The following is a 24511-nucleotide window of genomic DNA, read 5'->3' as shown; positions in this document are numbered from 1 at the left end:
TACAGCGACCTCGTGGAACACCACGAACCGGGGAGGCCAGGCACTGCTGCCCAACAGAGAAGAAGACTATACAATAGCCAACCAGTACCCCACCTGGGGTAGGACACGTCCCCCAAAGAGCACCAGGGGAAAAAACCTCTTCGGGGCAAAACCCCGCGGCAGAGGAAGAACCAAAAAGGGTCCGCAGGCAGCACCGCAGGTGGCTTACCAGGCAGCCAAGTCGCACAAAAAAAATTGAAGTGCCGAACCAGCGGCCGAGGGCATCGAGAGGACAATCAGACCTCAAAGGCCCACTCCAACCGAACCCAGATACATACGCAAGGCCGAAGGGCAAACCAAGCGCAGAAGGGCCAATAAAAAGGCACCAAGACAGGGTTCAGCAGAACCAGACTATAACGAAAAACAACGTCCCAATGGAGCAAGGGATAGCATCTCCCAAGGAACACACAGAACGACCACCAAAATCAAGGAGGAGGAGAAGGACGGAGGCCTGCAAGAAGCCGCTGAATCGCAGAATCTGCGTAAGTGTTAAACAGAAGCACTCCGTCAAAGGGCAAATCAATCAAACGCTCCCGGATATTTTCTGGGAAGACCCCATTGCAGAACCGAACACGCCATAGCACAGTCCCCGACATCCAAAGCTGAAGGCAGAATATACAACGCCAACTCGCAACTATCGAGCACACGGCTCCGCAAGTCCGCCCCAGCTCCCTCTTCAGGGATGGGGGCAGAAGGGCCTCCGCGGTATCCCAGAGGGCAGAGGTAGCTCTAGCCAGAACACAGAGCGTGTTGAGCGCACGCAGAGCGGCGCTCTAAGTGGCAAAAACATTACACCCCCAATAGTCTAACCAATGGGCCTCCCGCGACAGTGGGAGCAATACCGAGGGAAAAGACGGAAAGGTAGCCTAAAGAACAGGGCCCTGGGCGGAAGGACGGGAAGAAAGGCAAGCTTGCCCATGAGGAGACGGCCGGTGGCAACAAAGCAGCGGCGGAGGCACCGGATCCCCAGAAGCAGGGCGTCCCCAGGCCCCCTAGAGGGAATCATGGAGCAAGGCTTCAAAAGGAAGCAAGGGCTCCCCCCCACCAGAGCCCTGGTGGAGAACCTCCAACAAATGGTCAGGAGGCACCTGCGCGATCAGGAAGCCCATCTGTAAGATCCCAGCGGCCCTGGCGATAGCCCAGACAAAGGCGACGCCCACTTCCGAGGGACCCTGCAAAGGCGAGAGAAAGTGGTCTGTGGGCGAAGGCTGCAGGGTGAGCCGCCGATCCCCACGCCCCGCCGTAGGGAGGAAAGGAAATCCCAGAAAGGACGGGAACCCCATTAACAAGTGAGGAACCTGAGGGCCCTCCGGAGTAGAAGTGACAGCCCCAGGGGCGGCCCTGCGCAAGGTGCGGAACAGCGGTCCTGGGGTAGAGCTAGCCCCAGAAGGCGCACGGAGAGAAAGTAACGCGGTGCCCGGACTCAGCGAAGAGCAGACCAAAAGACGGCAATCGTCCGGAGAAGAAGGAACATCCAGGGAAGAGTTTGCGCGCCCACGCCGAACCGGCGCCGGAGAGACCTCGATGGTAGCCGGGGAATCCGTTGCCGGAGCGTCTGGCAAGGCCAAGGAGCGGCGCCATCCGGCCCAGGGAAGAGAGCCGCTGGTGCCAGCCCGGCGCCAGCTCGGCCTCCAGGAAGGCAGCCGCCTGTCCAGAATGCCGAGGGGAACCCGGGGACGAGCCCAGAGTCCCCGCGACCCCCAGCGACGCCACAGGGAACCCCGCAGGGCTTTGCAGCGAGGCGGGAGCGCCGTGGGTCGAGGAGGGGAACCCTGAAGGGCCGCACCCCGCCGACACCACATCACCCGCTCCTGAAGCCGCACCTGGCGGCGCTGGGGACAGAGCCACCGGCGACTCCACAGCCGGCCCCACGCGAGGCGAGGGGACCGCGGAAGTCTCAGGTGGAGGGGTGGGGCGGAGGGAGGCCTGCAGAGCCGTAGCGTAGGACTCCATCTGAGCCCTGGATGCCCCTGCGCAGGGGAACGGCGGATAGGGGGCCAACGTCTGAGGACGCACGTCCCGAGAGGAACCTGCGCCCCCCGCCAACCGAGGACCAGGCCCCGGAGGCAGACATACCCACTGGCGAGCGACGGCCAGGGAGCCGCTGGCGCAGCCAAAAGCGGCGATTCTTGGACCCCTCCGGGGACAGACGCGGGGACGAGGCCAACCAGGACAGTCGGGCCGAAAGCAGCTTCATCCAGCGCTCTCGCCAGGATTTGAGCTTGAGCTGCTGGCAGGCGTCACAGTCCGTGGAGTCATGGTGTTCGCCCAAACACCACATGCAGATGGGGTGGGGGTCCGGGTCCGACATCGGAAGCGCACACTTATCACAAGTTTTAAAGCCCGAAGGCACTGCACACAGTTCCCCAATAAAAACGAGGGAAGGCCTGAAAACAGGCGAGCAGAGCAATCCAGATCCGCGTGGCACACGGAAAAGAAGAAAATTGATGTCACCGTGCTGGGGTGGGGCTTGTGTGACCTCGCTGACATCATGCCCTCGGACGACGTCAGGGCAGAGTCCCGTGGTGCCTCCCCCCGGCACGCAGAGATGCTGTGGGAAAAAGACTTTTCCGGATCCAGTCTCATGCCTGGGGATAATTCTACGTTAAGGAATCTGCGGCTAGTAGTCTCTATCAGATATAATTACCGGGGCGGGGTTATGATTCCGTGCACTGAGGGGCTCCTCCGGGAAGCCCCCAGTGCTCCAACAGCCTTCCAGCTTCTGTCAGCAAGCTTGTGCTGCTGTCGACCCCAGACACGATTCTGCCCTCCTGCTGCTGAACTGAGCTCGAGCAGGTGGAAGGTAGATCAAAAGGTTTCCTGTCACAGGGAGGTGTAACCGCCTCCCAGACAGGACTTAGTGCATTGGGCTGGGGTGCGGGCGATTGCCAGCACCCCCAGACTGCTTTAAAGGGAACATATGTTGCCCTCCTTGCATACTCTGGCTTGAGCTGTTCAGGAACCCTTGGTACCTGCTCTGGCGCAAAACCTGACAGAGGACAGGGGAGTGTCCTACCCTCTGCCCAGCCCCTCCTCTGGGAGAGATCCCAGAGTCGTTCCAACCCCTTTCCTAGAGTACATAACGGTTCCCCTGTGGGTACGTCCTCATTTGTCATAGAACAATGCTCTCCTCTGAAACCAAGACACTCTTCGACTGGCTGGACACTTGACATCGTTGAACTTCGACTGGAACCGAGACTGCAACAATCCTGCTGCTCTTCAAGTCTTCTGCCTCGTTGTTAGACCTGGCACCTTGGCGTGAGTCTCCCTTACACTTTTTGTCACTGTGCCTCATGTGTTTTTATGGTGTTGGCCGCTCAGAGCACTGTGCCACTGCCAACCAGTGCCACAGTGCAAGTCCTCCCTATGTAAAATGTATATGTTGGTTGAATTCCATGATTGGCTTATTTGGTTTACTATCAGACCCCAGTAAAGTGCACCCGGAGTGCCAGGGCGTGTAAATACAAATGCCGCTGGTGGGCTTGCAGCACTGGTTGTGCCACCCACAGAAGCAGCCTGGTAAAATGTGTCTAGGTCTGCCATTGCAGAACCTGCGTGCAGTCTGGTACTGACATGCTGACTGGCAAGTGCACCCACTTGCCAGCCCCTAAACCTTCCGTTAACTTCATGTTAGCCACCCCTAGGGTAGGCCCAAGGGCAGGGTGCATTGTAGCATGAGGTAGGACAAGCCCTGATGTGTGTGGCATGTCCGAATAGTGAATTACAGCCATTTTCGTTTTTCACTATTGTAAGGCTACCCTGTTCTCATAGGCCAGAATGGGCTGTTAAGATTGTTACATCTTATGATCCTAACAGACCCAGGGAACGTAGTAGAAAAAAGAGTTTAGTATGCCTGAACTCAGAATAATAAGGTACATCTTTTAGTAAGGTTTATTTTAATATTCTGCGTTTGCAAATGCCACTTTTAGAAAGTTGGCCTTTGCTTGCCTAACCATTTCAGCCCGCCTCTGCGTGATGTGTATCTGCTGTCTGGCTTGTGTGAGTGACAGGGCTGGGGAAACCCAGATGGGCAGGGCTAGGTAGCCTGGTGGTGAATAGAAAGATTGACCTGTAGATGGGTGGGAGGAGTACATCTGGACTCTGAATAGGGCTGTGCTCTGCCACCACAATGCTGGCTCTGCCCCCTGTGGAGCGTCTGATGGCTCTGCCCTGCACCCTGAAAGAAGAAGCCTGCATCGCATCAACATAGTGCTCCAGAACTGGACTGAACTAGGCAAGGGCCCCCCTGGCCTGAGAGAACAAAGGATTTGTGGTATAAATGTAGAAGCCCTGCTCCTAAGAAACTAGATCCTGTCCTGCCAAGAAGAAACCTCTGTCCGACCTGAAGGAACTGGAAAAGCTGCAAGGAGGAGTACTGTCCCTGACCTGGGGGATTGGCCTGCAGTGGTTGCCTTGCTGCTGAAGAAGAGGAAGAAAAGATTCAAGAAACTTTTATTTGACTTGTGCTGAGAGATCTGCAAGGGCTTGTGAGTGAGCTTGCCCCCTGAACGAAGTCCCAGGACCATTGGACTTCACCGCCGTGAGTTCGCCCTGGAAAACTGACCTTTTTCCCCGCATCTTCGACTCAAACTGCTGCGTACGTCTCGCTGATCGCAGCGTACCCCCTGCAAGCTGGTATCCCGCTGACCGGCCCGAACAAAGTGACTAAGGCCCCTCTACAAGCCGTAGCTCGCACCGCAAAGGAAGGTATCGTCCGGCCTGAGCAACGCGACTAACAGGCCCCTACGAGCCGTAGCTCGCACCGTAACGGAAGGACTGCGAACCGTACCTGCTTCTATCCCCTATGAACCGTACTGCCCAGCGTACGCTCCTTTCCCCTGCTTTGGAAAGGCTGCGGTGCGTACGGTAGTCGCGTACGTCTCCCTTGTGCGGAGCGTACTGTTCGCTTGTATCCAGCGCTTCAAATCAAGATTGCCGATCTCATGGTACGGCGCGAACGCCGTGACGAATATTGAAAGCACCGTACCTACGCACCGTCCCCTGAAGCCCTGCACGCCCAAGGTCTAACGTACCGTAGTACGCATCGCACCAGGAGGAAAACGCACCGTACATCGCGCTTGATGTCAGCGCAGCATCCGTGACGAACTCACCAAAAAGTAAAGGTACTGTGCCTGTTCGCACCGTAGGGTGTACGCTTCATCCCGAAGCGCCTACAGTGCGTGTGAGACCAGTTCCCAAGCAGTTTTTACCGCGTACGAAGCGTACGGACAGGAACGAAGCGCACAGAACTTTAAAACTACGCTAAAACCAAGAACTCTTTGTCTAATAAGTATTGCGGGCCGTTTAAACGTTATCTGGTCTTGTGCTAAGCCTAAACTATATATATATATAAAAAGTTATTTTTCTATATCCCAGTGTGGAGTCCATTTGTGGGGTTGTCACTGAGTTACTGTGTGTGTGTTCACAAATGCTTAACCTGAACGCTCTGAGATAGGCCTTGTCTGCTCGCGCCAAGCTACCTAGAGGGTGAGCAGGGGTTCTTGTTGGAGTGTACCCCCCCTACCCTGACTGGAGGAAAGATTCCCTGCTTGACACAAGTACTTACCTGTGCCAACCAGAGAACCCGGATTCTAACACTCGTCAGTCTGTGATTCTTCCAGGATCTTAAACAGACGTGTGGGCATCAAGGACACCCAAAATAATCTCCCTTGGAATGAAGGAGTCACTCCCCTGCATCTGCAAGCACCACAACGGAGCGGACCGGTGTGCTGCTCCCACGAACTTCAAAAGACTCAGCAACACAGGTGGTGTCTCTGCAACCTCCACGAGGCATGACCTATCTCAGCAAGTTTGAAGTCAGCATCCCTCGTCAGAATCGCTGGGACAGAACCCCTGTGCACCGCATTGACTTGCTGTTGCAAAGGCTTGTTGGCTCTGCACTCCAGAGATCTTCGGGCTACAAGAAGCTCCAGCATTTTTCCTGCCAAGTACAGCGTCTTCACTGCATCCTCTGCATCGTGGCCCTGCTTTCTTGGTGAGCTGCTCGAGGTCCTCCTGCGACTCCTGTACTTTCGGCCTGTGGGTCCTCATGAGGTTCTTCTCCTGCTTCAGTGGCTCCCCTGCTTGCTCGGGTCCTGCTCTGACTCTCCTGCTTGTGGTGTGTCCCTTGGGCCACGCTGATCCCAACGCTGCGCCTTCTTCGCTTTCCACGCCTGTTGCAGCTGCCAATGCTTGTTGGTGCTCCCACTGGACACAGACCCCCCCTGGTTCTCGACTTACTACCTCAGCGTCGCCTGGTCCTCACAGCTGCAGCAACAAGGTCACTGTCATCATTCCTACGTTCCAACATCGGTGGGCATTGCTCTTCAGTGTCTCCCGCTTACCTCAGAGTAGCATACACTCATCTCTGCTCGCAGGTTCTTCACTTAAAGAATCAACCATTGGATTTCACCAGACTCTTGCACAGTCTTTGTCAGCTACATCTTTTCTGAAGTCCTCCATTGTTGTCTACGTTGGTTTTCGACATCACCTATGCACCCAGCTTCCCTGGTATAGGTATCCTGGGGTATTCACGGGTGGGGTGACTCTCCAAACTTCTGTCGTTCACTGGGTTTCTTCAGGGCCCACTGGGAAGGGTCCTTCTTCAAAACTGCAACTGCGAATTTCCCCATGACGTGTATTGAGTACGCAGCTGTGTTTCCACTCTGCACACAGCCTCCGTGAGGTTCCTAGGTACTTACCTTGCATTTTTCCTTGTGTCCCCAACTCCCCTGAGTAACCTGGACCAAGTCCCGATTCCAGTAGCAGTTCGCATTCCACTTTTCTACTATATGGTTTGGTCTCCCCCTGGACACCACAGTGTATTGTGCTTACTTATCCACTTGCAACTGAAGTATTATTCTGTATGGGTATAGATCTCCGGGTAGTGAGTGTTGTGTAATAAATAGGCTTATTTTTATATATACACTGTGTGGCTCCTTTTCGTTTAACCTAGACTACATGAATATATCTGGTAAAACAAGCTGCTTAACACTTCAAGAGAAAACCTGAAGGCTGCTCTCCACAGCTACCACTTAAAGAGACCTCTAAAATCACCATAAGGGTTCTCCGGATAAGCGCAATGTGCTTCACTTAAATAAGTGTGCACCATATATTAAGCCAGCCTCCTCCAGATTGCCTATGGTTGAGTGCTGGGCTGAAACAGGTACCATCTGGGTCGAGGTTGCAGTGGATTATGCTCAAAATCAGATAGCATGACGGATTGCATGTCCTCCTCTGGCGATGTTGGCATCTGTGACAATGGGAAGGAAACCAGCGCAGGGGATGGTGCTGGAACTGAAGTCTGTACCGAGACCTTGCTGAACCAGATATGGGTTCTGGGGGCACATACAGCGATGAGGGTGGACCCTCTGTCGGAAGCACCACTGGAGGCTCCTGATCATTTTTGGGACCAGAAGGGATGCCAGAGGTAGTCTGTAAGGTGCAGAAAACGCGCAGCAGGGCCTCTCTGAAGGCCTTTACATGATTCAGCTCTGATGTAGATCAGGAACGAGACCCGGAACCACATACGTGCCAATGCACCCAAGTCAGAGTGGTGGGAAGAAGCAGATTCCCACTTCAACTTCTTATGCTTTGTCATGGACTTAACTGACGGCTTTGACCGTGATGATAATCTTCTGCTGAACAATTGCGGGAGTGAGACTGGGACTTTCTTTTCAACTTCGACCAGCTATGTCAAAGTCGTCTTGTTTTTGGCAACTTACATTTTGGCCTCACGGTAATGAATGGCTTTCACGTGCAGTCGCCACAGGCTTTGGACTCACTTTCTGACACCACAAACCATCAGCATACTTCATAAGCATCTGTCACACAAACTTTCCTGTGATAGCCCTACATGGTTAGAACCCTGTCATCGTAGGGTGTGACATTTCCCTTGCACACCTGGAAATCTCGATAAAATTTGTAGTCAAGAAGCCCAAGGAAAGACATCAGCCCACAGTGATGGTGCTTATATGCAGCTTGGTTCGTCACTTCCAGTGCAGAAAAACATCGGCACAAAGCAAACTACCAGCGTGCAGGAGTATTGCTCGAAAAGCTTGCTAATCCAGTTTGAGCCTGTGGAAAATTCACACGGTAAGGAATCCGCAGTTAAAAATATTTATCAGAAACTTCAGTTTCAGTGCTCAGCAAAGTCTGTCCCTGGTAAAAGAATCAATTTATACATGTGTCCTTTTCTATAGGAATTTTATGGATGACTTACAATCAAAATTTTAGACTATTTCATTTCTTTAGTTATTTAACCTTTAACAGCTAATCATTACATTCACAACATTTTCACTATTTCTAGCCTAGAAAAGGTGGTGCAACAAGAAAATAAAAACCAGCCACTGTTTGACTTACCAAGATGGTTTTGTAACTCTCTTGTCTGTCCATCCTCAGTGGGTGTGATGAGATCCCAAATGAAGCTTTTTATCTTCTCATCTCCTCTGTAGTGAACAAGGCAATAGGCTAACAGTGCCCGGCAAATGATTTCCACATCTTGTTCGTTAAGTTGCCTTTTGAAACGTCCGTGGGTTAGAATATCTCTCCATCGGCCCCATCTAGTCCAGAGTCAGAAAAGTCCATTAGTTTATCACCATAGTAGAATCCAAATGTAGAGCTGTGGCATTTCCTGAATTATAAACTAAGGTCTGCAAAACACAAGTTATTTCACAGGATTTTCCCCAAAGAAAAACAAATAGGAAAATTCCATGTCATAAAACAACAATCTTACTTGCTAACTTAGCCACTCAATTTCTGCTGATAACTAACAGCTTACATAAATTAGTTGGAAACAAAAGAAAACAACTGCATATTACATTCGAAATAGATCACTCACACAAACATATCACAGGTTGCAATCAGAAATACCGTATGACCTATCTGCTGTCAAAATTCCGAACAAAGTACTTTTAATCATGAAATCACACGCTAACGTCCAAAATAACACATTACTGTTTGTAACATACAACCAATAAAGCCTAGATACTCCATGTAGAAGGCTACTGTGGTGCAAAACAGAATGCCACTTCAGCATTGAGAAGTCAAAATTTCCTTTTTACCTATCAAAACATGCTAGAGATAGGTCTCCCCCATAAGACACCCATATGTACACAATGTACGAGTTACTTACCTTCGGTAAATATGTATCTGGTAGAGCCGATTTTAGCCGCAGATTCCTTCACGTAGAATTAACCCCAGGCGTGAGACTGGATCCGGAAACTTTATTTGCCACAGCATCCCTGCGCGCCGGAGGCGGGGCTACATCACGCGGCTCCGCCCAGGCGTCGTCCGCGTACGTGACGTCAGCGAGGTCACCTAAGACCCGCCCCGGCGCACCTACGTCAGTTTTCTTCTGAGAACTTTTCCGCACCACAACGCGGAACCACCAGATAAAAAACTGTGGAAGCATGGAAACAGTGTGCGAAGAGCAGAAAAATTGGAAAGAAACGGTGACTAACACCACCACCAGGGTAGTGCCAACACCGCAGAACCCAAGGGCAGGGTAAGAAGAAAGAAGCAAGCAGAAACCTGCGCAGTCACCCTGCCAGCACATAGACAACCTCCCATCCCTGTGCCTTGAAGGCAAGAACATGCGTTAAAATCATGGCACACGTAGGAAAAACACCCCCCCCCCCCCCCTCCCCATCCTGAGCAAGGAATGGGGCTAGTCCCAAGACAGACAGGGACAACAAACCTCCAAACCACCCCAACCAAGAGGGCAACCACCCACAGGGGACAAGGGCAAGACAAGGCTAGATGACCCTTAAGCAGAGGATAGCAATGGAAGGAAGGGAGAACAGGGATAGAAAGCAATCCCCCCCCAAACCTGGAGTAGCCAGAGCAGCAGTCCACCGGAGCACCGGAACCCCATCCTCCAAAGGACCAAAGGAGGAATGAACTGCCACCAGACGGAGTGACCCATCAATAACAAGGAAGGCACTCACAGGAGAGACAGCCCCCCACCGGGAGGCGAGTACCGAAGTCCAACCCAAGGGTCCTCGCAGAATAGGGAAGGAAATGCGGGCCGTGAAGGAATCTGCGGCTAGAATCATCTCTACCAGATACATCGTTACCGAAGGTAAGTAACTCGAACATCTGATAGAGACTACTAGCCGCAGATTCCTTCACGTAGAATAAATACCCTAGCAATACCCCCTGGGAAGGTGGGTCTGCGAAAGGACCCCACCAGCCAATGCAGAACGGAGGGCCCCACAGGGGACCAGATCTGTGGACCAGGAAGAACCTCGCCCCTGCCAGGCCAAGGGAACCCCCACAAGCAGGACCCCACCGACCCCAGGGGATATAGGAGGGAAAGAAGGCTGAAGAGGCTCGTACACTCACAGCAGAGGAACCAAGGGCAAGGACTGAGAGGCCGAAGAACCCCACACCCCCACAAGGCAACATATCTTGTGCCCAATGCAGAGACAGGAAAAGCGGAAGAAAAATAAGAAGCCTAGAGGGCCCAAGGAAACTAGGGAAAAGAGGCGAACCCACTCCAGATGGAGAGCAGCCTGCCAGCCAGAACAGCGCCGGTAGTCAAAGCCAGAAGCAAGAAGAACAGCCCGAGGCACCAGGAAGGCCGAGTAGGCGACGCCCGTTAAGGGAGACACAGGAACATCCCAGACCTCAGGACAGGAGCAGGGAGGAGAGGAGATGCTCGGGCCACCACTACGAGTGGCAGCGCACACTACCACAGGAAGCAAAAGCAACCTACTGAAACGCCATGGAGAACAGGCACCCGAAGGTGACCAGAACCCTCTAGCAGAGCGCAAGCCATATGACAGCTACCACTACCCCACATAGGGTACTTTAAGTCCCAAGATAAGGGAACCCTTTTTGGAAGAACTTCCGCAGTAGAGGAAAAAACAAAAGAGCCACAGGGGAAAAAAACACCCCAGCCAAAGGCTTGACAAGCAGCCCAAGCAAAGCAGAAGGCCCAATCTCAGGGCCAAGCCTGAGTAACAACTCCTGCAGAACCACACACAAACACAAGGGCAGTCCAACAGGCAACAATGCCAGAGTCCCAAAGAAGGACGTAAAAGGCCAGAAAAGACACTGCACAGCCAGAACAGCCAGCTTAAGAAGGCCCAGAATCAACCCAATTCAGAAGTCACTGAGGAGGGGACTGAGGAGGGGACAGAGGAGGAGGAGGAGGAGGAGGAGGCGGAGGACGGAGCCCTGCCAAGAGCCTTTGGATGGCGGTGTCGGCCGGGGTATGGAACAACAGGCTGCCATCAAATGGAAGGTCGATGAGTCGCTCCCAAATATTCTCAGGGAATACTCCGTCCCGAATCCAAGCATGGCGACGGAGAGCGACTGAGGAAGTCGTGGCCCGGCCCAGCACCTCTGAGATGCCCAGAGCGGAGCAGAGAATAAACGCCGCAAGCTCCCGGCCATCCAATGCATGATGCCGTAAGTCCAACAGGCCAGACTCCTGGGACGTTGCAGATCCCAGAGACTCAGCCGAGTCCCACAAACAGGAGGAGGCCCTAGCCAGCACACACAAGGTGTTAAGGGCTCGCAGGGCCGCGCTGGTCGAGGCAAACATGTTGCGTCCCCAAGAGTTCAGCCAGCGGGCCTCTCGGGACGGCAGAGTCAACAGTGGCGGCAGGTAAGGAAAAGCGGTCCGCAAAAGGGGGTTGGCGGCTGAGGCGTGAAGGGAAAGACGCCGGGTCACGCGGCGCCGGGAGGTGCCAGTGCAGAAGATACTGAGGCACCGGGTCCCCTGAGGCTGGACGCCTCCAAGCCCCCGTTAAGGAAGAAAGGAGCAAACCCTCAAAGGGAAGTAAGATTTCCCTCCCACCAGAGCCCTGGTTGAGGACCTCCAATAGATGGTCCGCCAGAAAGTGAACCACCGGGTCACCCATGCGCAGAATGCCCACAGCCGTGGACATCGCGTGAGCGAAGGCCGCACCCGCCTCCCGCGGTGGAGAAAGCAGCTCCTCCGTGGGCGACAGCTGCAAACTAAGGCAGCCGACCCCGAGGCCAAGGGGGCAGGCAAGGGCCAGACCTGGAAGTCAGAAGGAGCCGAAGGATGAGGGACCTGCCGCTCGTCCGATGAACACCCCTGGCTCGAGGAAGGGCGGGGAGCCGGCCTTCGATGCCGGTGAAAAAGACACCACACGGCGACCAGTCTCCGGGAGGACAACACCAAGATACAGCCAGCCTCCGGAGAAGAAGCGTCCGAAGACGAATCCGCGGTTCGACCCCTGCGCGGAGCAGTAGAGTCCACTGCTTGAGGTAGGATGTTAGCGCCAGCCGGCGTCACCGGACAAGGTACCTCCAAGTCACCCCGCACCGGGGACCGGAGCGGCGACCGGAGTAGAGCTGGAGCCGCACCGGCCCTGGGGCGGCGCCGACCAGACCCCTGCCGAAGCAGCCACCTGTGTGGGGAACAAGACCCCACACAGTGGCCCTCCGCCAGCCACGGCCCAAAATGAGGCGAAGATCGCTCGGCAACCCATGTGGCGGCGCCAGGGACGATTCAACCTCCGACTCGCCCCCTGATGAGGCAGCCGCCTGTGGGGAGAGACGAGAGGGGCCCGGACAGGGGTCTTCCCTCGGCCTCGACCCAGAGCGGGAAGAGGAGGGTGCACTGACCCATGTGGCTGCGCACGGTCCAGCTGCTGCCGGCGTTGTAGCGGCGTCACCTCGGCCTTAGACAGGACCACCTTGTCAAAGGACAGCGAGGGGCTTGGGGATGCAACCCGAGCCCCGGTGACCTCCCGCGACACCACAGGGACCCCCACGGGAGCTTGCGGCGAGGCAGAGACGCCGTGGCCTGAAGGAGGTGCCCCAGAGGAGCCGCTCCCCAACAGTACCACATCCTCCAAGCCTGGATCCGAACAGTCGGCGCCGGAGCCACCGGCGGTGCCGCAGAGGGCCCTGCGCAGAGCGAGGGATCTGCCGACGCCCCAGGAGGGGAAGGAGGAGGAGACGCCTGCGAGGCCTGCAAAGCCGCCGCTTATGTCTCCATTTGGACTCTCAACGCCCCAACACCAGGAAACGGTGGATAGGACGACACGTGGGGCCGAATCATCCGCGTAGAGTCCACGCCCCCGGTGTGAGAAGTTGGCCTGATATAGGATGTCACTAATTCTAGTGTACACGTTGTATCAGTCCAAACAACCCTTATGGTGATTGGTTGTAAAGTCAACCTTATAGACCAGCTATCCTAGTGGTAAGCATGGACAAGAGCAGTCTTAGGCTAAACTCTGAATGGCATGTGAAGCCAGCTGTTATACCATATGTAATCCCTTGAATACCAAATGAAAGGACATCACAACAGATATATATATATAAAATAAAGTGCATTTATTCTAGTCAAACCCTCAGCACTCTTTATGAGATTCGAGGTAAGTACAACACAGTCTTATTTAAGCATACATTAAGTCACACAGGTAAGTAATACAGTTAGGCCCTAGGGGCCACGCAAACCATATACTAAGTAAGCGGTATAAGGACCACTGTCACGGAAATAGGATAGGCCTAGGCCATCGTTGGGGCTACACTACCCTACCAACAGTGTGGAAGTGGGTGGCCCACCGGATTCAGGTGCAGAGTGGAAACACTCACGTGTAATGCGTATAATCGATAGAAATAGTACAGTTTAGAAATAATAAGATTTAGGACACTTCTGGAGTAGCTAGGAAGTCGAGACTTGAGAACTAGACACTAGGATAGTCAATACCCTGATGAGCACCGGAGTACCCAAGTTACCTAGCCCACGGGCTGCGGGTGCATAGGTGTGAACTTGCGTCGGGTTTCGTCGTCGACTCCTATGGATGCCTGAAGGAAAGATGCTGACAGGCAGTCAGTGAAGAGTGTCCGGTGGATCCCAAGGCCGGGATCAAGAAGGAAGGATACCTGCAAGCAGAAGGGACAGAGTCTGGGTCACTAGCAAGTGACTACGTGGAACCAGGAAGGAACCAGGCGATTTCGGGAGATTGCAGGTGAAGAGGTGAAGCTTGTCGCAGCAGCCACGGGTACCAGGAGACGTCGAGGACAACCAGGAGGCGAGCTGTCCCACGAAGGCTCGTGCTGTCGGCGGCGGCGAAGTCGAACTAGGACTCACCAAGCCTTGGCAAGCGGAACCCACGAAGAATGGAGGACTTGCTTCTGGTGCAGACCAGGAAGGTCTGGGGTGCTTCTCTTTTACAGAGGAGCAGGAGCCAGTCTGGAGGAGCCAAACCAGCAGTGGAAATTTGAAGGTGTGTCGTCGCAAAGGTTACTAGCCAACGGGCAAGCAACCGGACAGACGCAGCAAGCAGGAAAATGCAGAAGGGCCCCACGCAGGACTCGTGGAGTGTGGGGGGCTGATCTTCGGTGCAGATGGTGCTTGGGGTTGGGGCTTCTCAATCCCCGGTGCACAACCTCGAGGGTGCCTCAGAAGCTGCGCTGGAAGATACTCGCCACTTTTCCCAGGTAGCCGGTCCCACGTCTCTCGTCGCCTCCACGGATCTCAGCTCGGCTGTGGATGTGGATCAGGGTCGGAGAAGTCTGGAAGTCAAGGCTCTGGTCAGGCTCTGCAGTCGGTCCCTCGTAGAACTTCAGCAAAGCAAAGGGTAAGTCTCTTGATGGTGCCTGTTCGCACAGGGTAGCCACTCCTTGGCCACAAGGGAGATTCTTCAGTCTTCTTCTTTCGTCGAATGTCCAGAGTTTCTGTTCAAGTTGCAGGTTCAGGATAATCTAATCTCCTGGGGCCCAGCTACCACACTTGTACTAATCTGAGGGGCTGGGTTGCCTGCTAGGTCACGCCTTATGGGTGGTACCTGGGAGGGGGGTGGTTACACCCCCTTCCCTTTGTCCAGTTTCGCGCCAGGACTGGGGCTGGAGTGCCCCAGCACCGGTTTGAACTGGACTATGCATGGGGCACCTTGTGTGCCCCAGGCAGTGTCTAGTTTCTTTCATCCCTCCCTGCCCCAATACACTAAGGCCTGTCTGGGGTGGTGCTCGCACCTCCCAAGTCAGGAAACCTATTGTCCAAGCCTCCTGTGCCGGGATCACTCCCAGCAGCAGGAGGTCAGACTTGTGTCATGGCAGCAGCATCCATTTTGTGATGCTGGGGCTCTGGTTAACTTTAACCGGGTAAGTAGGCTTCAACATGTCTTCTCCCTCTAGAAGGGAGGGATAATATCCTCATCCCCAGAAATGGGATGGGGGTATTATTCCAAAGTGTTAGACACCTTACACGACATGTTTTGATACAGCCAAACCATAGTTACCATAACCGTTTAAGATTAGAAGGCACTTTAAGAGTATATGGTAGGCTATATCATAGAACAGCTATAAGGACATGGTTCCGAAAGCTGCAGACAGGCTCAGCTCATGCTAGAGCACTATCTCACATGTTACCAAGCACTCTGCCTCCAGGATTGTTAAGGCCTGCCATAGGAGTGGCTGATAGGTACACATGTGTCTATATATAAGGTAGGTATAGGAATACTACACCTAAGCAAGGGGTGATTACACGACCTTGCCCCAGCTGAGTGATCAGCCAGTTGTGTCCGATTGGAAGGCCAGACCAGGGGTGGCATAATACATGCTGCAGCCCCTGGGAGGCCTAGGGTACACCTATGCCCTGGGTACCTAGGGTACACTGTACAGGGTCCAATAAGGTGATCCTTACCAATTGGGTATGTACCTAGGGTACATGGAGTCAATTTTAAAGAGAGCAGACAGCCTGAGACCCTGAATGGCAGGATCTCAGGCCAACTAAGTCGAAAAACCAACTAGACACTAGGCAAAAAGTTGGGGGTAACCATAGTCAGATATCCACCTTCCTACACCCGGTAGGCCGGAAACCAGCCCCCGAGGACAAACTGCACTACTTGCCCACCAGGGAGCGACACTCACGTGACATTGGAGAAAGGCGAGGATGACGACTACGGCCGTATCTGAAGCTGTCCGTCGAAGCAGACCGAGGGGAGGACGTCGACCTGGATAGACGCGCCGAGAGAAGTTTCATCCGCCGCTCCAGCCGCTGCTTCAACTGTTGGCACTGCGTACAATCTGTGGTGCCGTGATCCTCCCCCAAACACCACATACAAATGAGGTGAGGGTCCGTCGCCAACATAAGATGCCCACAAGACGTGCAAGTCTTAAAGCCCGAAGGCATTCGCACACTGTTCCACCAAAAGAAATGAAAGTAAAAAGGGCCGTAGCAAGGATCGGATCCACGTTGCACGCGGAAAAGGGAAAAACTGACGTAGGCGAGCCGGGGCAGGTCTTATGTGACCTCGCTGACGTCACGTACGCTGATGACGCCTGGACGGAGTCGCGTCATGTCGCCGAGTCGCGTCATGTCGGCCCGGCGCGCAGGAATGCTGTGGCAAAAAAAGTTTCCGGATCCAGTCTCACGCCTGGGGATAATTCTACGTGAAGGAATCTGCGGCTAGTAGTCTCTATCAGATATAGCTAGCACTAAAGTCATAAATTTGTCAAAGTGCTGCAACATCAACAGTGCTCACAGACTTTGATTCACCAAAATGGCTGGGGTAGCGGAAGGGGCATCACATGTCCTTTGACCCAAAAGCATCATAGGAAGAGCTGTCACATGCTCTTTCAACGGTCATCCTCAGCGTTCTGTTTCTCAACTGTCTTTTATTAATTACCTGTTGCTCACCTAGCTTTCTCAAGGACGGCTGAGAGAGACAACAGCAAGTTGTCTCTCTCTCAGCCCTCCTCTCTCCTCTTGTATGTCACCAGTCTTCCTCACTGATCTTCTTACAAGATCTCATGTCTGATTTTCTCATCTATTCTGTCACTTTTAAATCTCTTCCCCCTGTCTCCCATCCTCTTACTCTCTTGTATGTGTCTCTCTCATCTGTCTGTCTAAATATATCCTCCACATATCTCCCCTTTCCTCCTCCCCACCTCTCCCCTCAAATGTTCTTTAACTTGCCTCCATGTATATCTCTAAACTGCATAACCACTCTGTCGCCCAACAAGCTGTCACTTTACCACACTTAATTTTCTTCCTTCTTTAATCTTCCACTTTCTCACCTATTCACCCCCTCACTGATTTGCTGTATTTCTAAAGTATCTCTTTATTGTACCTCTCTCACACCTGTCTTCCCTTCTCTCTGTGCTGTCTCATCAGTGTCTCTATTAACTTTCTTCCCACCCTCTGTCTGTCCTCCTCTCTGACCACTCAGTAGCCACTCATCTCTCACATCTGTCTCCCAACTCCTACTTGTCTGACCTGTCCATCTGAGTTGTATCTTTCTTACAAGCCTCATCTACCTTCCCGAGCCTCAGTCAGCTATCATCCGCTGTCCCTTAATTGCAGTTATCACACCTATTACTCCCTCTTTTTCAGTCTCTCCTACTTATCTCTTTCTCATCTGTATCTATATCACATCCCTCATACTATTATGCCATCTCACCGGTTTTGCCTACCTCTCTCTGACTCTCAGCTGTCTGTCATGTATGTGTCTACTACCTATTGTTCTTACCCGACTCACTCTTTCACACCTGTTTGTATCTCACCTGTCACCTCTGACCTCTTTAATCCTTCTCTCACACATCTGCTTTTGCCTCTTGATCTACCATGTCTTTGTACTGTCCTCTTTCAGTATTTGCCCCTCTTTCCATGCCAAGTTATCCACTTCTACCCACCCCATCTCTCCCTCCTACTCTTTCCCATCTTTCTTGCTCCCTTCACATACTCAGGATAAGCACAAGATAAAGATACACCTTTTCACTGGCCTCTTAAATTGCAACAAATTGATTTGCAAGTTTGTAAATTTCCTCTGAGGCCAGGGATCGCAAACAGCGTTAGGGGTCGCAGAATGCAAGTCAAAAGTATGTCCTTGAAGTACTCCCTTGCTCGGTGCCAACATACACCAAAAAGACATTCAAATGAATGTATTATGCCACACCATCAGGTTTACAAAATCATATCACAGCTATCTACCTGGCTAGTCATGCTGTCTAGAAACAATCTGGACGGGCAGCAAATGACATGGCACAATGAACAATGCCAGTCCTTTGGCACACCCATTAAAACACAGAGTACACATTTTTAGACGAGTCAATCATATGAATTTCACATCAACCAGGCAGTCTCATGCATCTCCAAAGGACCTCCATCCCGCCACAGAAGTGATGGAGAAGAGCTGCATAAGAGAGACATCACTGATTGCCGAGAATAGTTTCATCAACTTTCTCCTGCAGCACTCTAAGAAGCGGAGTGCTGAACAACTGCTCAGAACAGCTTGCCCAATTCTAACTTTGGACCTTTTTATATTATTAAAGAAGCCACTCCACAGAACAGAGAGGTGGAAGGGCAATGAGGAGTTTGTGTTTGGATTGACTATCCACCAGAAAGAGCATGACAAACTTTTCTTGTTCTTCTGATGAATACTTCATATGGCAGACTTCCTACCTTAATAGAACCCAGTGAAGTACCTCCCAGGTGAAGAGTAAACGGAGTGGACTCGGACCATGAAGTCCAATAGAACCAAGTGGGCGCAGTGATCTTCCTATCAGACCACACTGTCAAGGTAGTAGTGCTTGGTGAACACAGGCAGTGACCCCCATGCAGCAGCCTGGTAGATAGCAAACAAAGATACCCTCCCATCAATGATGGCCCATAGGCCTTCAGGGGTTTGTTTCAAGACTAGTGCATGGCAGATTTTCATACAGAGGACTACCCAATTCAACAGGATCCAGTTTTGCACAGCTTTCCCACTCTTTACCCTGGAGAAATTCACAAACACCTGATCAGCTACACAACAGACCCTGAGCAATTGATTTAAGGAGCTCAAACCTCTCTTAAGGTCAAGTCAATGGAGTCTCTCCTCCAGTTTCAAGGAGTGAGGCAGAACAAAAAAGACTGGCAGAGTGGTCAGCTGGCCAAGGTCGAAGGCAATCACAGCCTTCAGTAGGATGACAGCCATGGCCCTCAGCATCAATTTGTCTGGAAAGGTGGCAGTGAATGGCAGTTGAACGCCAAGCGCAAGTAGGGCACTCATACCGTGGGCTGCTGTAATTTCAATGTGGAAGACTAACGTACGAGTTACTTACCTTCGGTAATGATGTATCTGGTAGAGACGATTCTAGACGCAGATTCCGTCACATAGAATTATTCCCAGGCGTGAGACTGGATCGGGAAACTTTTGCCAAAGCATGCCTGCGCGCCGGGGGCGGGGCGACATCACGCGACTCCGCCCAGGCGTCGTCCGCGTATGCGACGTCCGCAAGGTCACATAAGACCCACCCCAGCACGCCTATGTCAGTTTTCTTCGGAGAGCTTTTCCGCACCACAACGCAGAATCACTAGATAAACTGTGGGAGCATGGGAACAGTGTGTGAAGAGCAGAAAAGATGGAAAGAAACGGTGACTACACCACCACCAGGGTAATGCCAACACCGCAGACCCCAAGGGCAGGGAAAGGAGAAAGAAGAAGAACAAGCAGAAACCTGCGCAGCCACCCTGCCCACACAGACAACCTCCCATCCCTGTGCCCCGAAGGGAAGGACAGGCATAAGTCAAGGCACACGGAGGAAGCCCACCCCCCCTCAACCTGAGCAAGGAAGGGGACCAGTCCCAAGACGGACAGGGACAACCAACCACCAAGCCACCGCAACCTAGAGGGCAACCACCCACAAGGACAAGGGCAAGGCATGGTCAGAGGATCCTCAAACCAGAGGACAGCAATGAAAGGGAGGGAGGACAAGGATAGAGCAATCTCCCCCCCCCCCCCCCCAACCTGGAGTTGCCAGAGCAGCAGGGCACCAGCGCACTGAAACCCCATCATTCAAAGAATCAAGGGAGGAAGGAATCGCCCCCAGCCAGAGCCACCCGACAAGAATAAGGAAGGCACTCACAGGAAACAGCCCCCATTGGGAGGCGAGTACCAAAGACCAACCCAAGGGTCCTCGCAGAATAGCAGAGGAAGGGTGGGCTGTGAAGGAATCTGCGGCTAGAATCGTCTCTACCAGATACATTGTTACCGAAGGTAACTCATACATCTGATAGAGACTACTAGCCGCAGATTCCTTCATGTAAAATAGATACCCTAGCAATACCCCACAGGGAAGGAGGGTCTGCGAAAGGACCCCACTTGCCAATGCAGAGCAGGGGGCCCCATAGGGGACCAGATCTGTGGACTAGGTAGAACCTTGCCCTTGCCAGGCTAAGGGAACCCCCCACAAGCAGAACCCCACCGACCCCAAGGGGATGTAGGAGGGAAAGAAGGCTGAAGAGGCTCGTACACCCACAGCAGAGAAACCAAGGTGTCACAGGGGGAAGCGGACTGAAGAGCCTGTCGTAAAGGCCAAGACTGTGACCGACAACCTTTCCCCTCTTTCTTATCCTCAGCAGAACGAGTGGTTCCCTACAGGAGCACAGCCACCCGTCGCAAACGAAGAACCCGGCCTCTGTACCTTTAACTGGAAGGGATTCGATGATAGCTCCGCCCCCAACAGTGACGACAAAGAAGGCCGGGCGGATATAGAGAAAGAGGCCCAACCTCCAGTGTGCGCGGACACCGGAGAGAGGAAGGAGGTATATGAGCAGCGGAGCGAGAGAGTGTTTTTGGCGAGCGGAGGAGCGGAAGGCGAGAGAGAGAAGGTCAACATCGGGAGAAGTAAGGACGAGGCGTGGGACTGCCGTCGAGCGACGGAGGAGCGGAGGACGACGGCTGGAGAGGAAGCAGTAACCAAGCTACGAGAGCCAGGAGGCCACCGACCCCGTGAGCCGCCCAGCCACGTTCCGGGAGGAGCATGGCTCTCCAAGGTACGAGAGCGTCTCTCGGGCTGGGGAGGTAGAAAGGGAGGTACTGACTAAGGGGACAGCCGGGCACTAGAAACTAGCGTGTTGGTGTTAAATCCCATTCACACCCCTTACCGAGCACCACTTCACAGATGGCCTGACCGAACATGCACAGAGTGTTCCCTCACCCCCTTTCCTGAACAAACCAAGCCTAAAAACCAGTTACTCAGGGCTATTTTTCTCCTTTCTTTGAGCGCTTGAGACCCTGGGGAAGAAGCTCAACTCGACCCGTACAGTACCGGAGCCCGGAGAGGAAGGACCACGGCGGGAAGGAGAAAACCCAGGGAAAGGACCGCAGAGGCCCCCCTGCCTTATTACAGGCCCACCCCCATTCGTAAAAGACTGCATAGAGTAATAAAACCGTTAAAAACACCACCTCGGTCTCCAGAGTTGTCGTATTCCTCACACAAGGGCAAGGGCTGAGAGGCAGAAGCACCGCACTCTCACCACAAGGCAGCACCGCTTCCGTCGAATGCCAAGACAGGAAGACGGAAGAAGAAGCAGCCTAGAGAGCGCAAGGAAACTAGGGAGAAGACGAGCCAACTCCAGATGGAGAGCAGCCTGTCAGCCAGAACAATGCCGGCAGTCAACGCCAGAAGCAAGAAGAACAGCTCAAGGACCCAGGGAGACCAAGTAGGCAACGCCTAGTAAGGGACATCCCAGACCGCAAAATGGAAGCAGGGAGAGAAGGAGAGGCCCGGACCACCACCACAAGTGGCCGCGCACACGACCTCAGGAGCAAAGCAACCTACGGAAACACCAAGGGGAACAGGTACCCGAAGGTGACCAGAACCCTCCAGCAGAGCATAAGCCATATAACAGCTACCATAGCCCCACATAGGGCACGTGAAGTCCCAATATAGGGGAACCCTCTTTGGAAGAACTTCCACAGCAGAGGAAGAAACAAAAGAACCACGGGGAAAAAAACATCCCCGCAACAGGCTTGACAGCAGCCCAAGCAAAGCAGAAGGCCCAATCTCAGGGCCAAGTCTGCGTAAGAACTCCTGCAGAACTCACACACAATAACAGCAACAAGGGGCCGTCCAGCAGCCAACAATGCCAAAGTCCCAAGGAAGGACATAATCGGCCAGAAAAACATACTCCACAACCATTACCGCCGGCCTAAGACAACGTAAAGGCAACCCTAACTCAGAAGTCACTGAGGAGGGGACAGAGGAGGAGGACGGAACCCTGCCAAGAGCCTCTGGATGGCGGAGTCGGCCGGGGCATGAAACAGACTGCCATCAAATGGGAGATCAATGAGCCTCTCCCGAATATTTTCGGGGAAGACGCCGTCCCGAAGCCAAGAATGGCGACGGAGAGCGACTGAGGAAGCCATGGCCCGGCCCAGCGGCTCAGACGTCTTGAGCAGAGCAGAGAATAAACGTCTCCAGCTCCCGGCTGTGAGAAGTTGGCCTGATGTATGATGTCACTAGTTCTAGTGTACACCTTATATCAGTCCAAACAACCCTTATGGTGATTGGTTGTAAAGTCAACATTATAGACCAGCTATCCTAGTGGTAGCATGGACAAGAGCAGTCTTAGGCTAAACTCTGAATGGCATGTGAAGCCAGCTGTGATACCATATATAATCCCTTGAATTCCAAATGAAAGGACACCACAACAGATATATATATAAAATAAAGTGTATTTATTCTAGTCAAACCCTCAGCACTCTTTATGAGATTCGAGGTAAGTACAACACAGTCTTATTTAAGCATACATTAAGTCCCACAGGTAAGTAATACAGTTAGGCCCAGGGGCCACGCAAACCATATACTAAAGAAGTGGTATAAGGACCACTGTCACGGAAATAGAATAGGCCTAGGCCATCGCTGGGGCTACACTACACTACCAACAGTTAGGAAGTGGGAGGCCCACGGTATTCAGGTGCAGAGTGGAAACACTCACGCATAATGCGTATAATCGATAGAAATAGTACAGTTCTGAAATAAGCAGTTTTAGGACACTTCTGGAGCAACTAGAAAGTCGAGACTCGGAAACTAGACCCTAGGATAGTCACTACCCTTGCGAGTACCGAAGTACCCAAGTTACCTAGCCCACAGGCTGCAGGTGCATAGGTGTGAACTTGCGTCTGGTTTCGTTGTGAACTTCTATGGATGCCTGAAGGAAAGTTGCTGACAGGCAGTCAGTGCAGAGTGTCCAGTGGATCCCAAGGCCAGGATCAAGAAGGAAGGGTACCTGCAAGCAGAAGGGACAGAGTCAAGGTCACTAGCCAGTGACCACGTGGAACCAGGAAGGAACCAGGCGATGTCGTGAAGATTGCAGGTGAAGGGTGAAGCTTGTCGCTGCAGCCACGGGTACCAGGAGACGTCGAGGACGACCAGGACCAGGAGGCGAGCTGTCCCACGAAGGCTCTTGCTGTCGGCGGCGTCGAAGTCGAACTAGGACTCACCAAGCCTTGGCAAGCGGAACCCACGAAGAACGGAGGACTTGCTTCTGGTGCAGACCAGGAAGGTCTGGGTGCTTCTCTTTTGCAAAGAAGCGGGAGCCAGTCTGGAGGAGCCAAACCAGCAGTGAAGATTTAAAGGTGTGTCGTCACAGAGGCGCTAGCCAACGGGCCAGCAACCGGACAGATGCGGCAAGCAGGAAAATGCAGAAGGGCCCCACGCAGGACTCGTGGAGTGTGGGGGGCTGATCTTCAGTGCAGATGGTGCTTGGGGATGGGGCTTCTCAATCCCCGGTGCACAACTTCGAGGGTACCTCAGAAGCTGCGCTGGAAGATACTCGCCACTTTTCCCAGGTAGCCGGTCCCACGTCTCTCGTCGCCTCCACGGATCTCAGCTCGGCTGTGGATGTGGATCAGGGTCGGAGAAGTCTGGAAGTCAAGGCTCTGGTCGGGCTCTGCAGTCGGTCCCTCGTAGAACTTCAGCAAAGCAAAGGGTAGTCTCTTGATGGTGCCTGTTTGCACAGGGTAGCCACTCCTTGGCCACAAGGGAGATTCTTCAGTCTTCTTCTTTCGTCGAATGTCGAAGGTCTAGAGTTTCTGTTCAAGTTGCAGGTTCAGGATAATCTAATCTCCTGGGGCCCAGCTACCACTCTTATACTAATCTGGGGGGCTGGGTTGCCTGCTAGGTCACGCCTTATGGGTGGGACCTGGGAGGGGGGTGGTTACACCCCCTTCCCTTTGTCCAGTTTCGCGCCAGGACTGGGGCTGGTGTGCCCCAGCACCGGTTTGAACTGGACTATGCATGGGACACCTTGTGTGCCCCAGGCAGTGTCTCGTTTCATTCATCCCTCCCTGCCCCAATACACTAAGGCCTGTCTGGGGTGGCGCTCGCACCTCCCAAGGCAGGAAACCTATTGTCCAAGCCTCCCTTGCCGGGATCACTCCCAGCAGCAGGAGGTCAGACTTGTGTCGTGGCAGCAGCATCCATTTTGTGATGCTGGGGCTCTGGTTAACTTTAACTGGGTAAGTAGGCTTCAACATGTCTTCTCCCTCTAGAAGGGAGGGATAATATCCTCATCCCCAGAAATGGGATGGGATGGGGGTATTATTCCAAAGTGTTAGACACCTTACACGATATGTTTTGATACAGCCAAACCATAGTTACCATAACCGTTTAAGATTATAAGGCACTTTAAGAATATATGGTAGGCTATATCATAGAACAGCTATAAGGACATGGTTCCGAAAGCTGCAGACAGGCTCAGCTCATGCTAGAGCAC

The 24511-nt window shown here is 53.1% G+C and overlaps 1 protein-coding gene across 7 annotated transcripts in view; it reads right to left on the bottom strand.

Annotated features, from left to right (window-relative positions):
- The window catches only part of CHD9 (chromodomain helicase DNA binding protein 9), a 1905864-nt gene that overhangs the window by 776468 nt on the left and 1104885 nt on the right, over positions 1–24511 (bottom strand). For all 7 annotated transcript variants that reach the window (XM_085637757.1, XM_085637759.1, XM_085637761.1 and 4 more), the window contains one exon: positions 8401–8600. In XM_085637757.1, coding sequence (XP_085493883.1) covers positions 8401–8600 — 200 coding nt within the window. The remainder of the gene's footprint in view (positions 1–8400; positions 8601–24511) is intronic.

The sequence above is a fragment of the Triturus cristatus genome, chromosome 12, assembly GCF_964204655.1.
Source record: "Triturus cristatus chromosome 12, aTriCri1.1, whole genome shotgun sequence".
In the NCBI taxonomy this organism is placed as follows: Eukaryota; Metazoa; Chordata; class Amphibia; order Caudata; family Salamandridae; genus Triturus; species Triturus cristatus.
The sequence above is the reverse complement of the archived record's forward strand: the minus strand, read 5'-3'. Positions and strand labels throughout refer to the sequence as shown.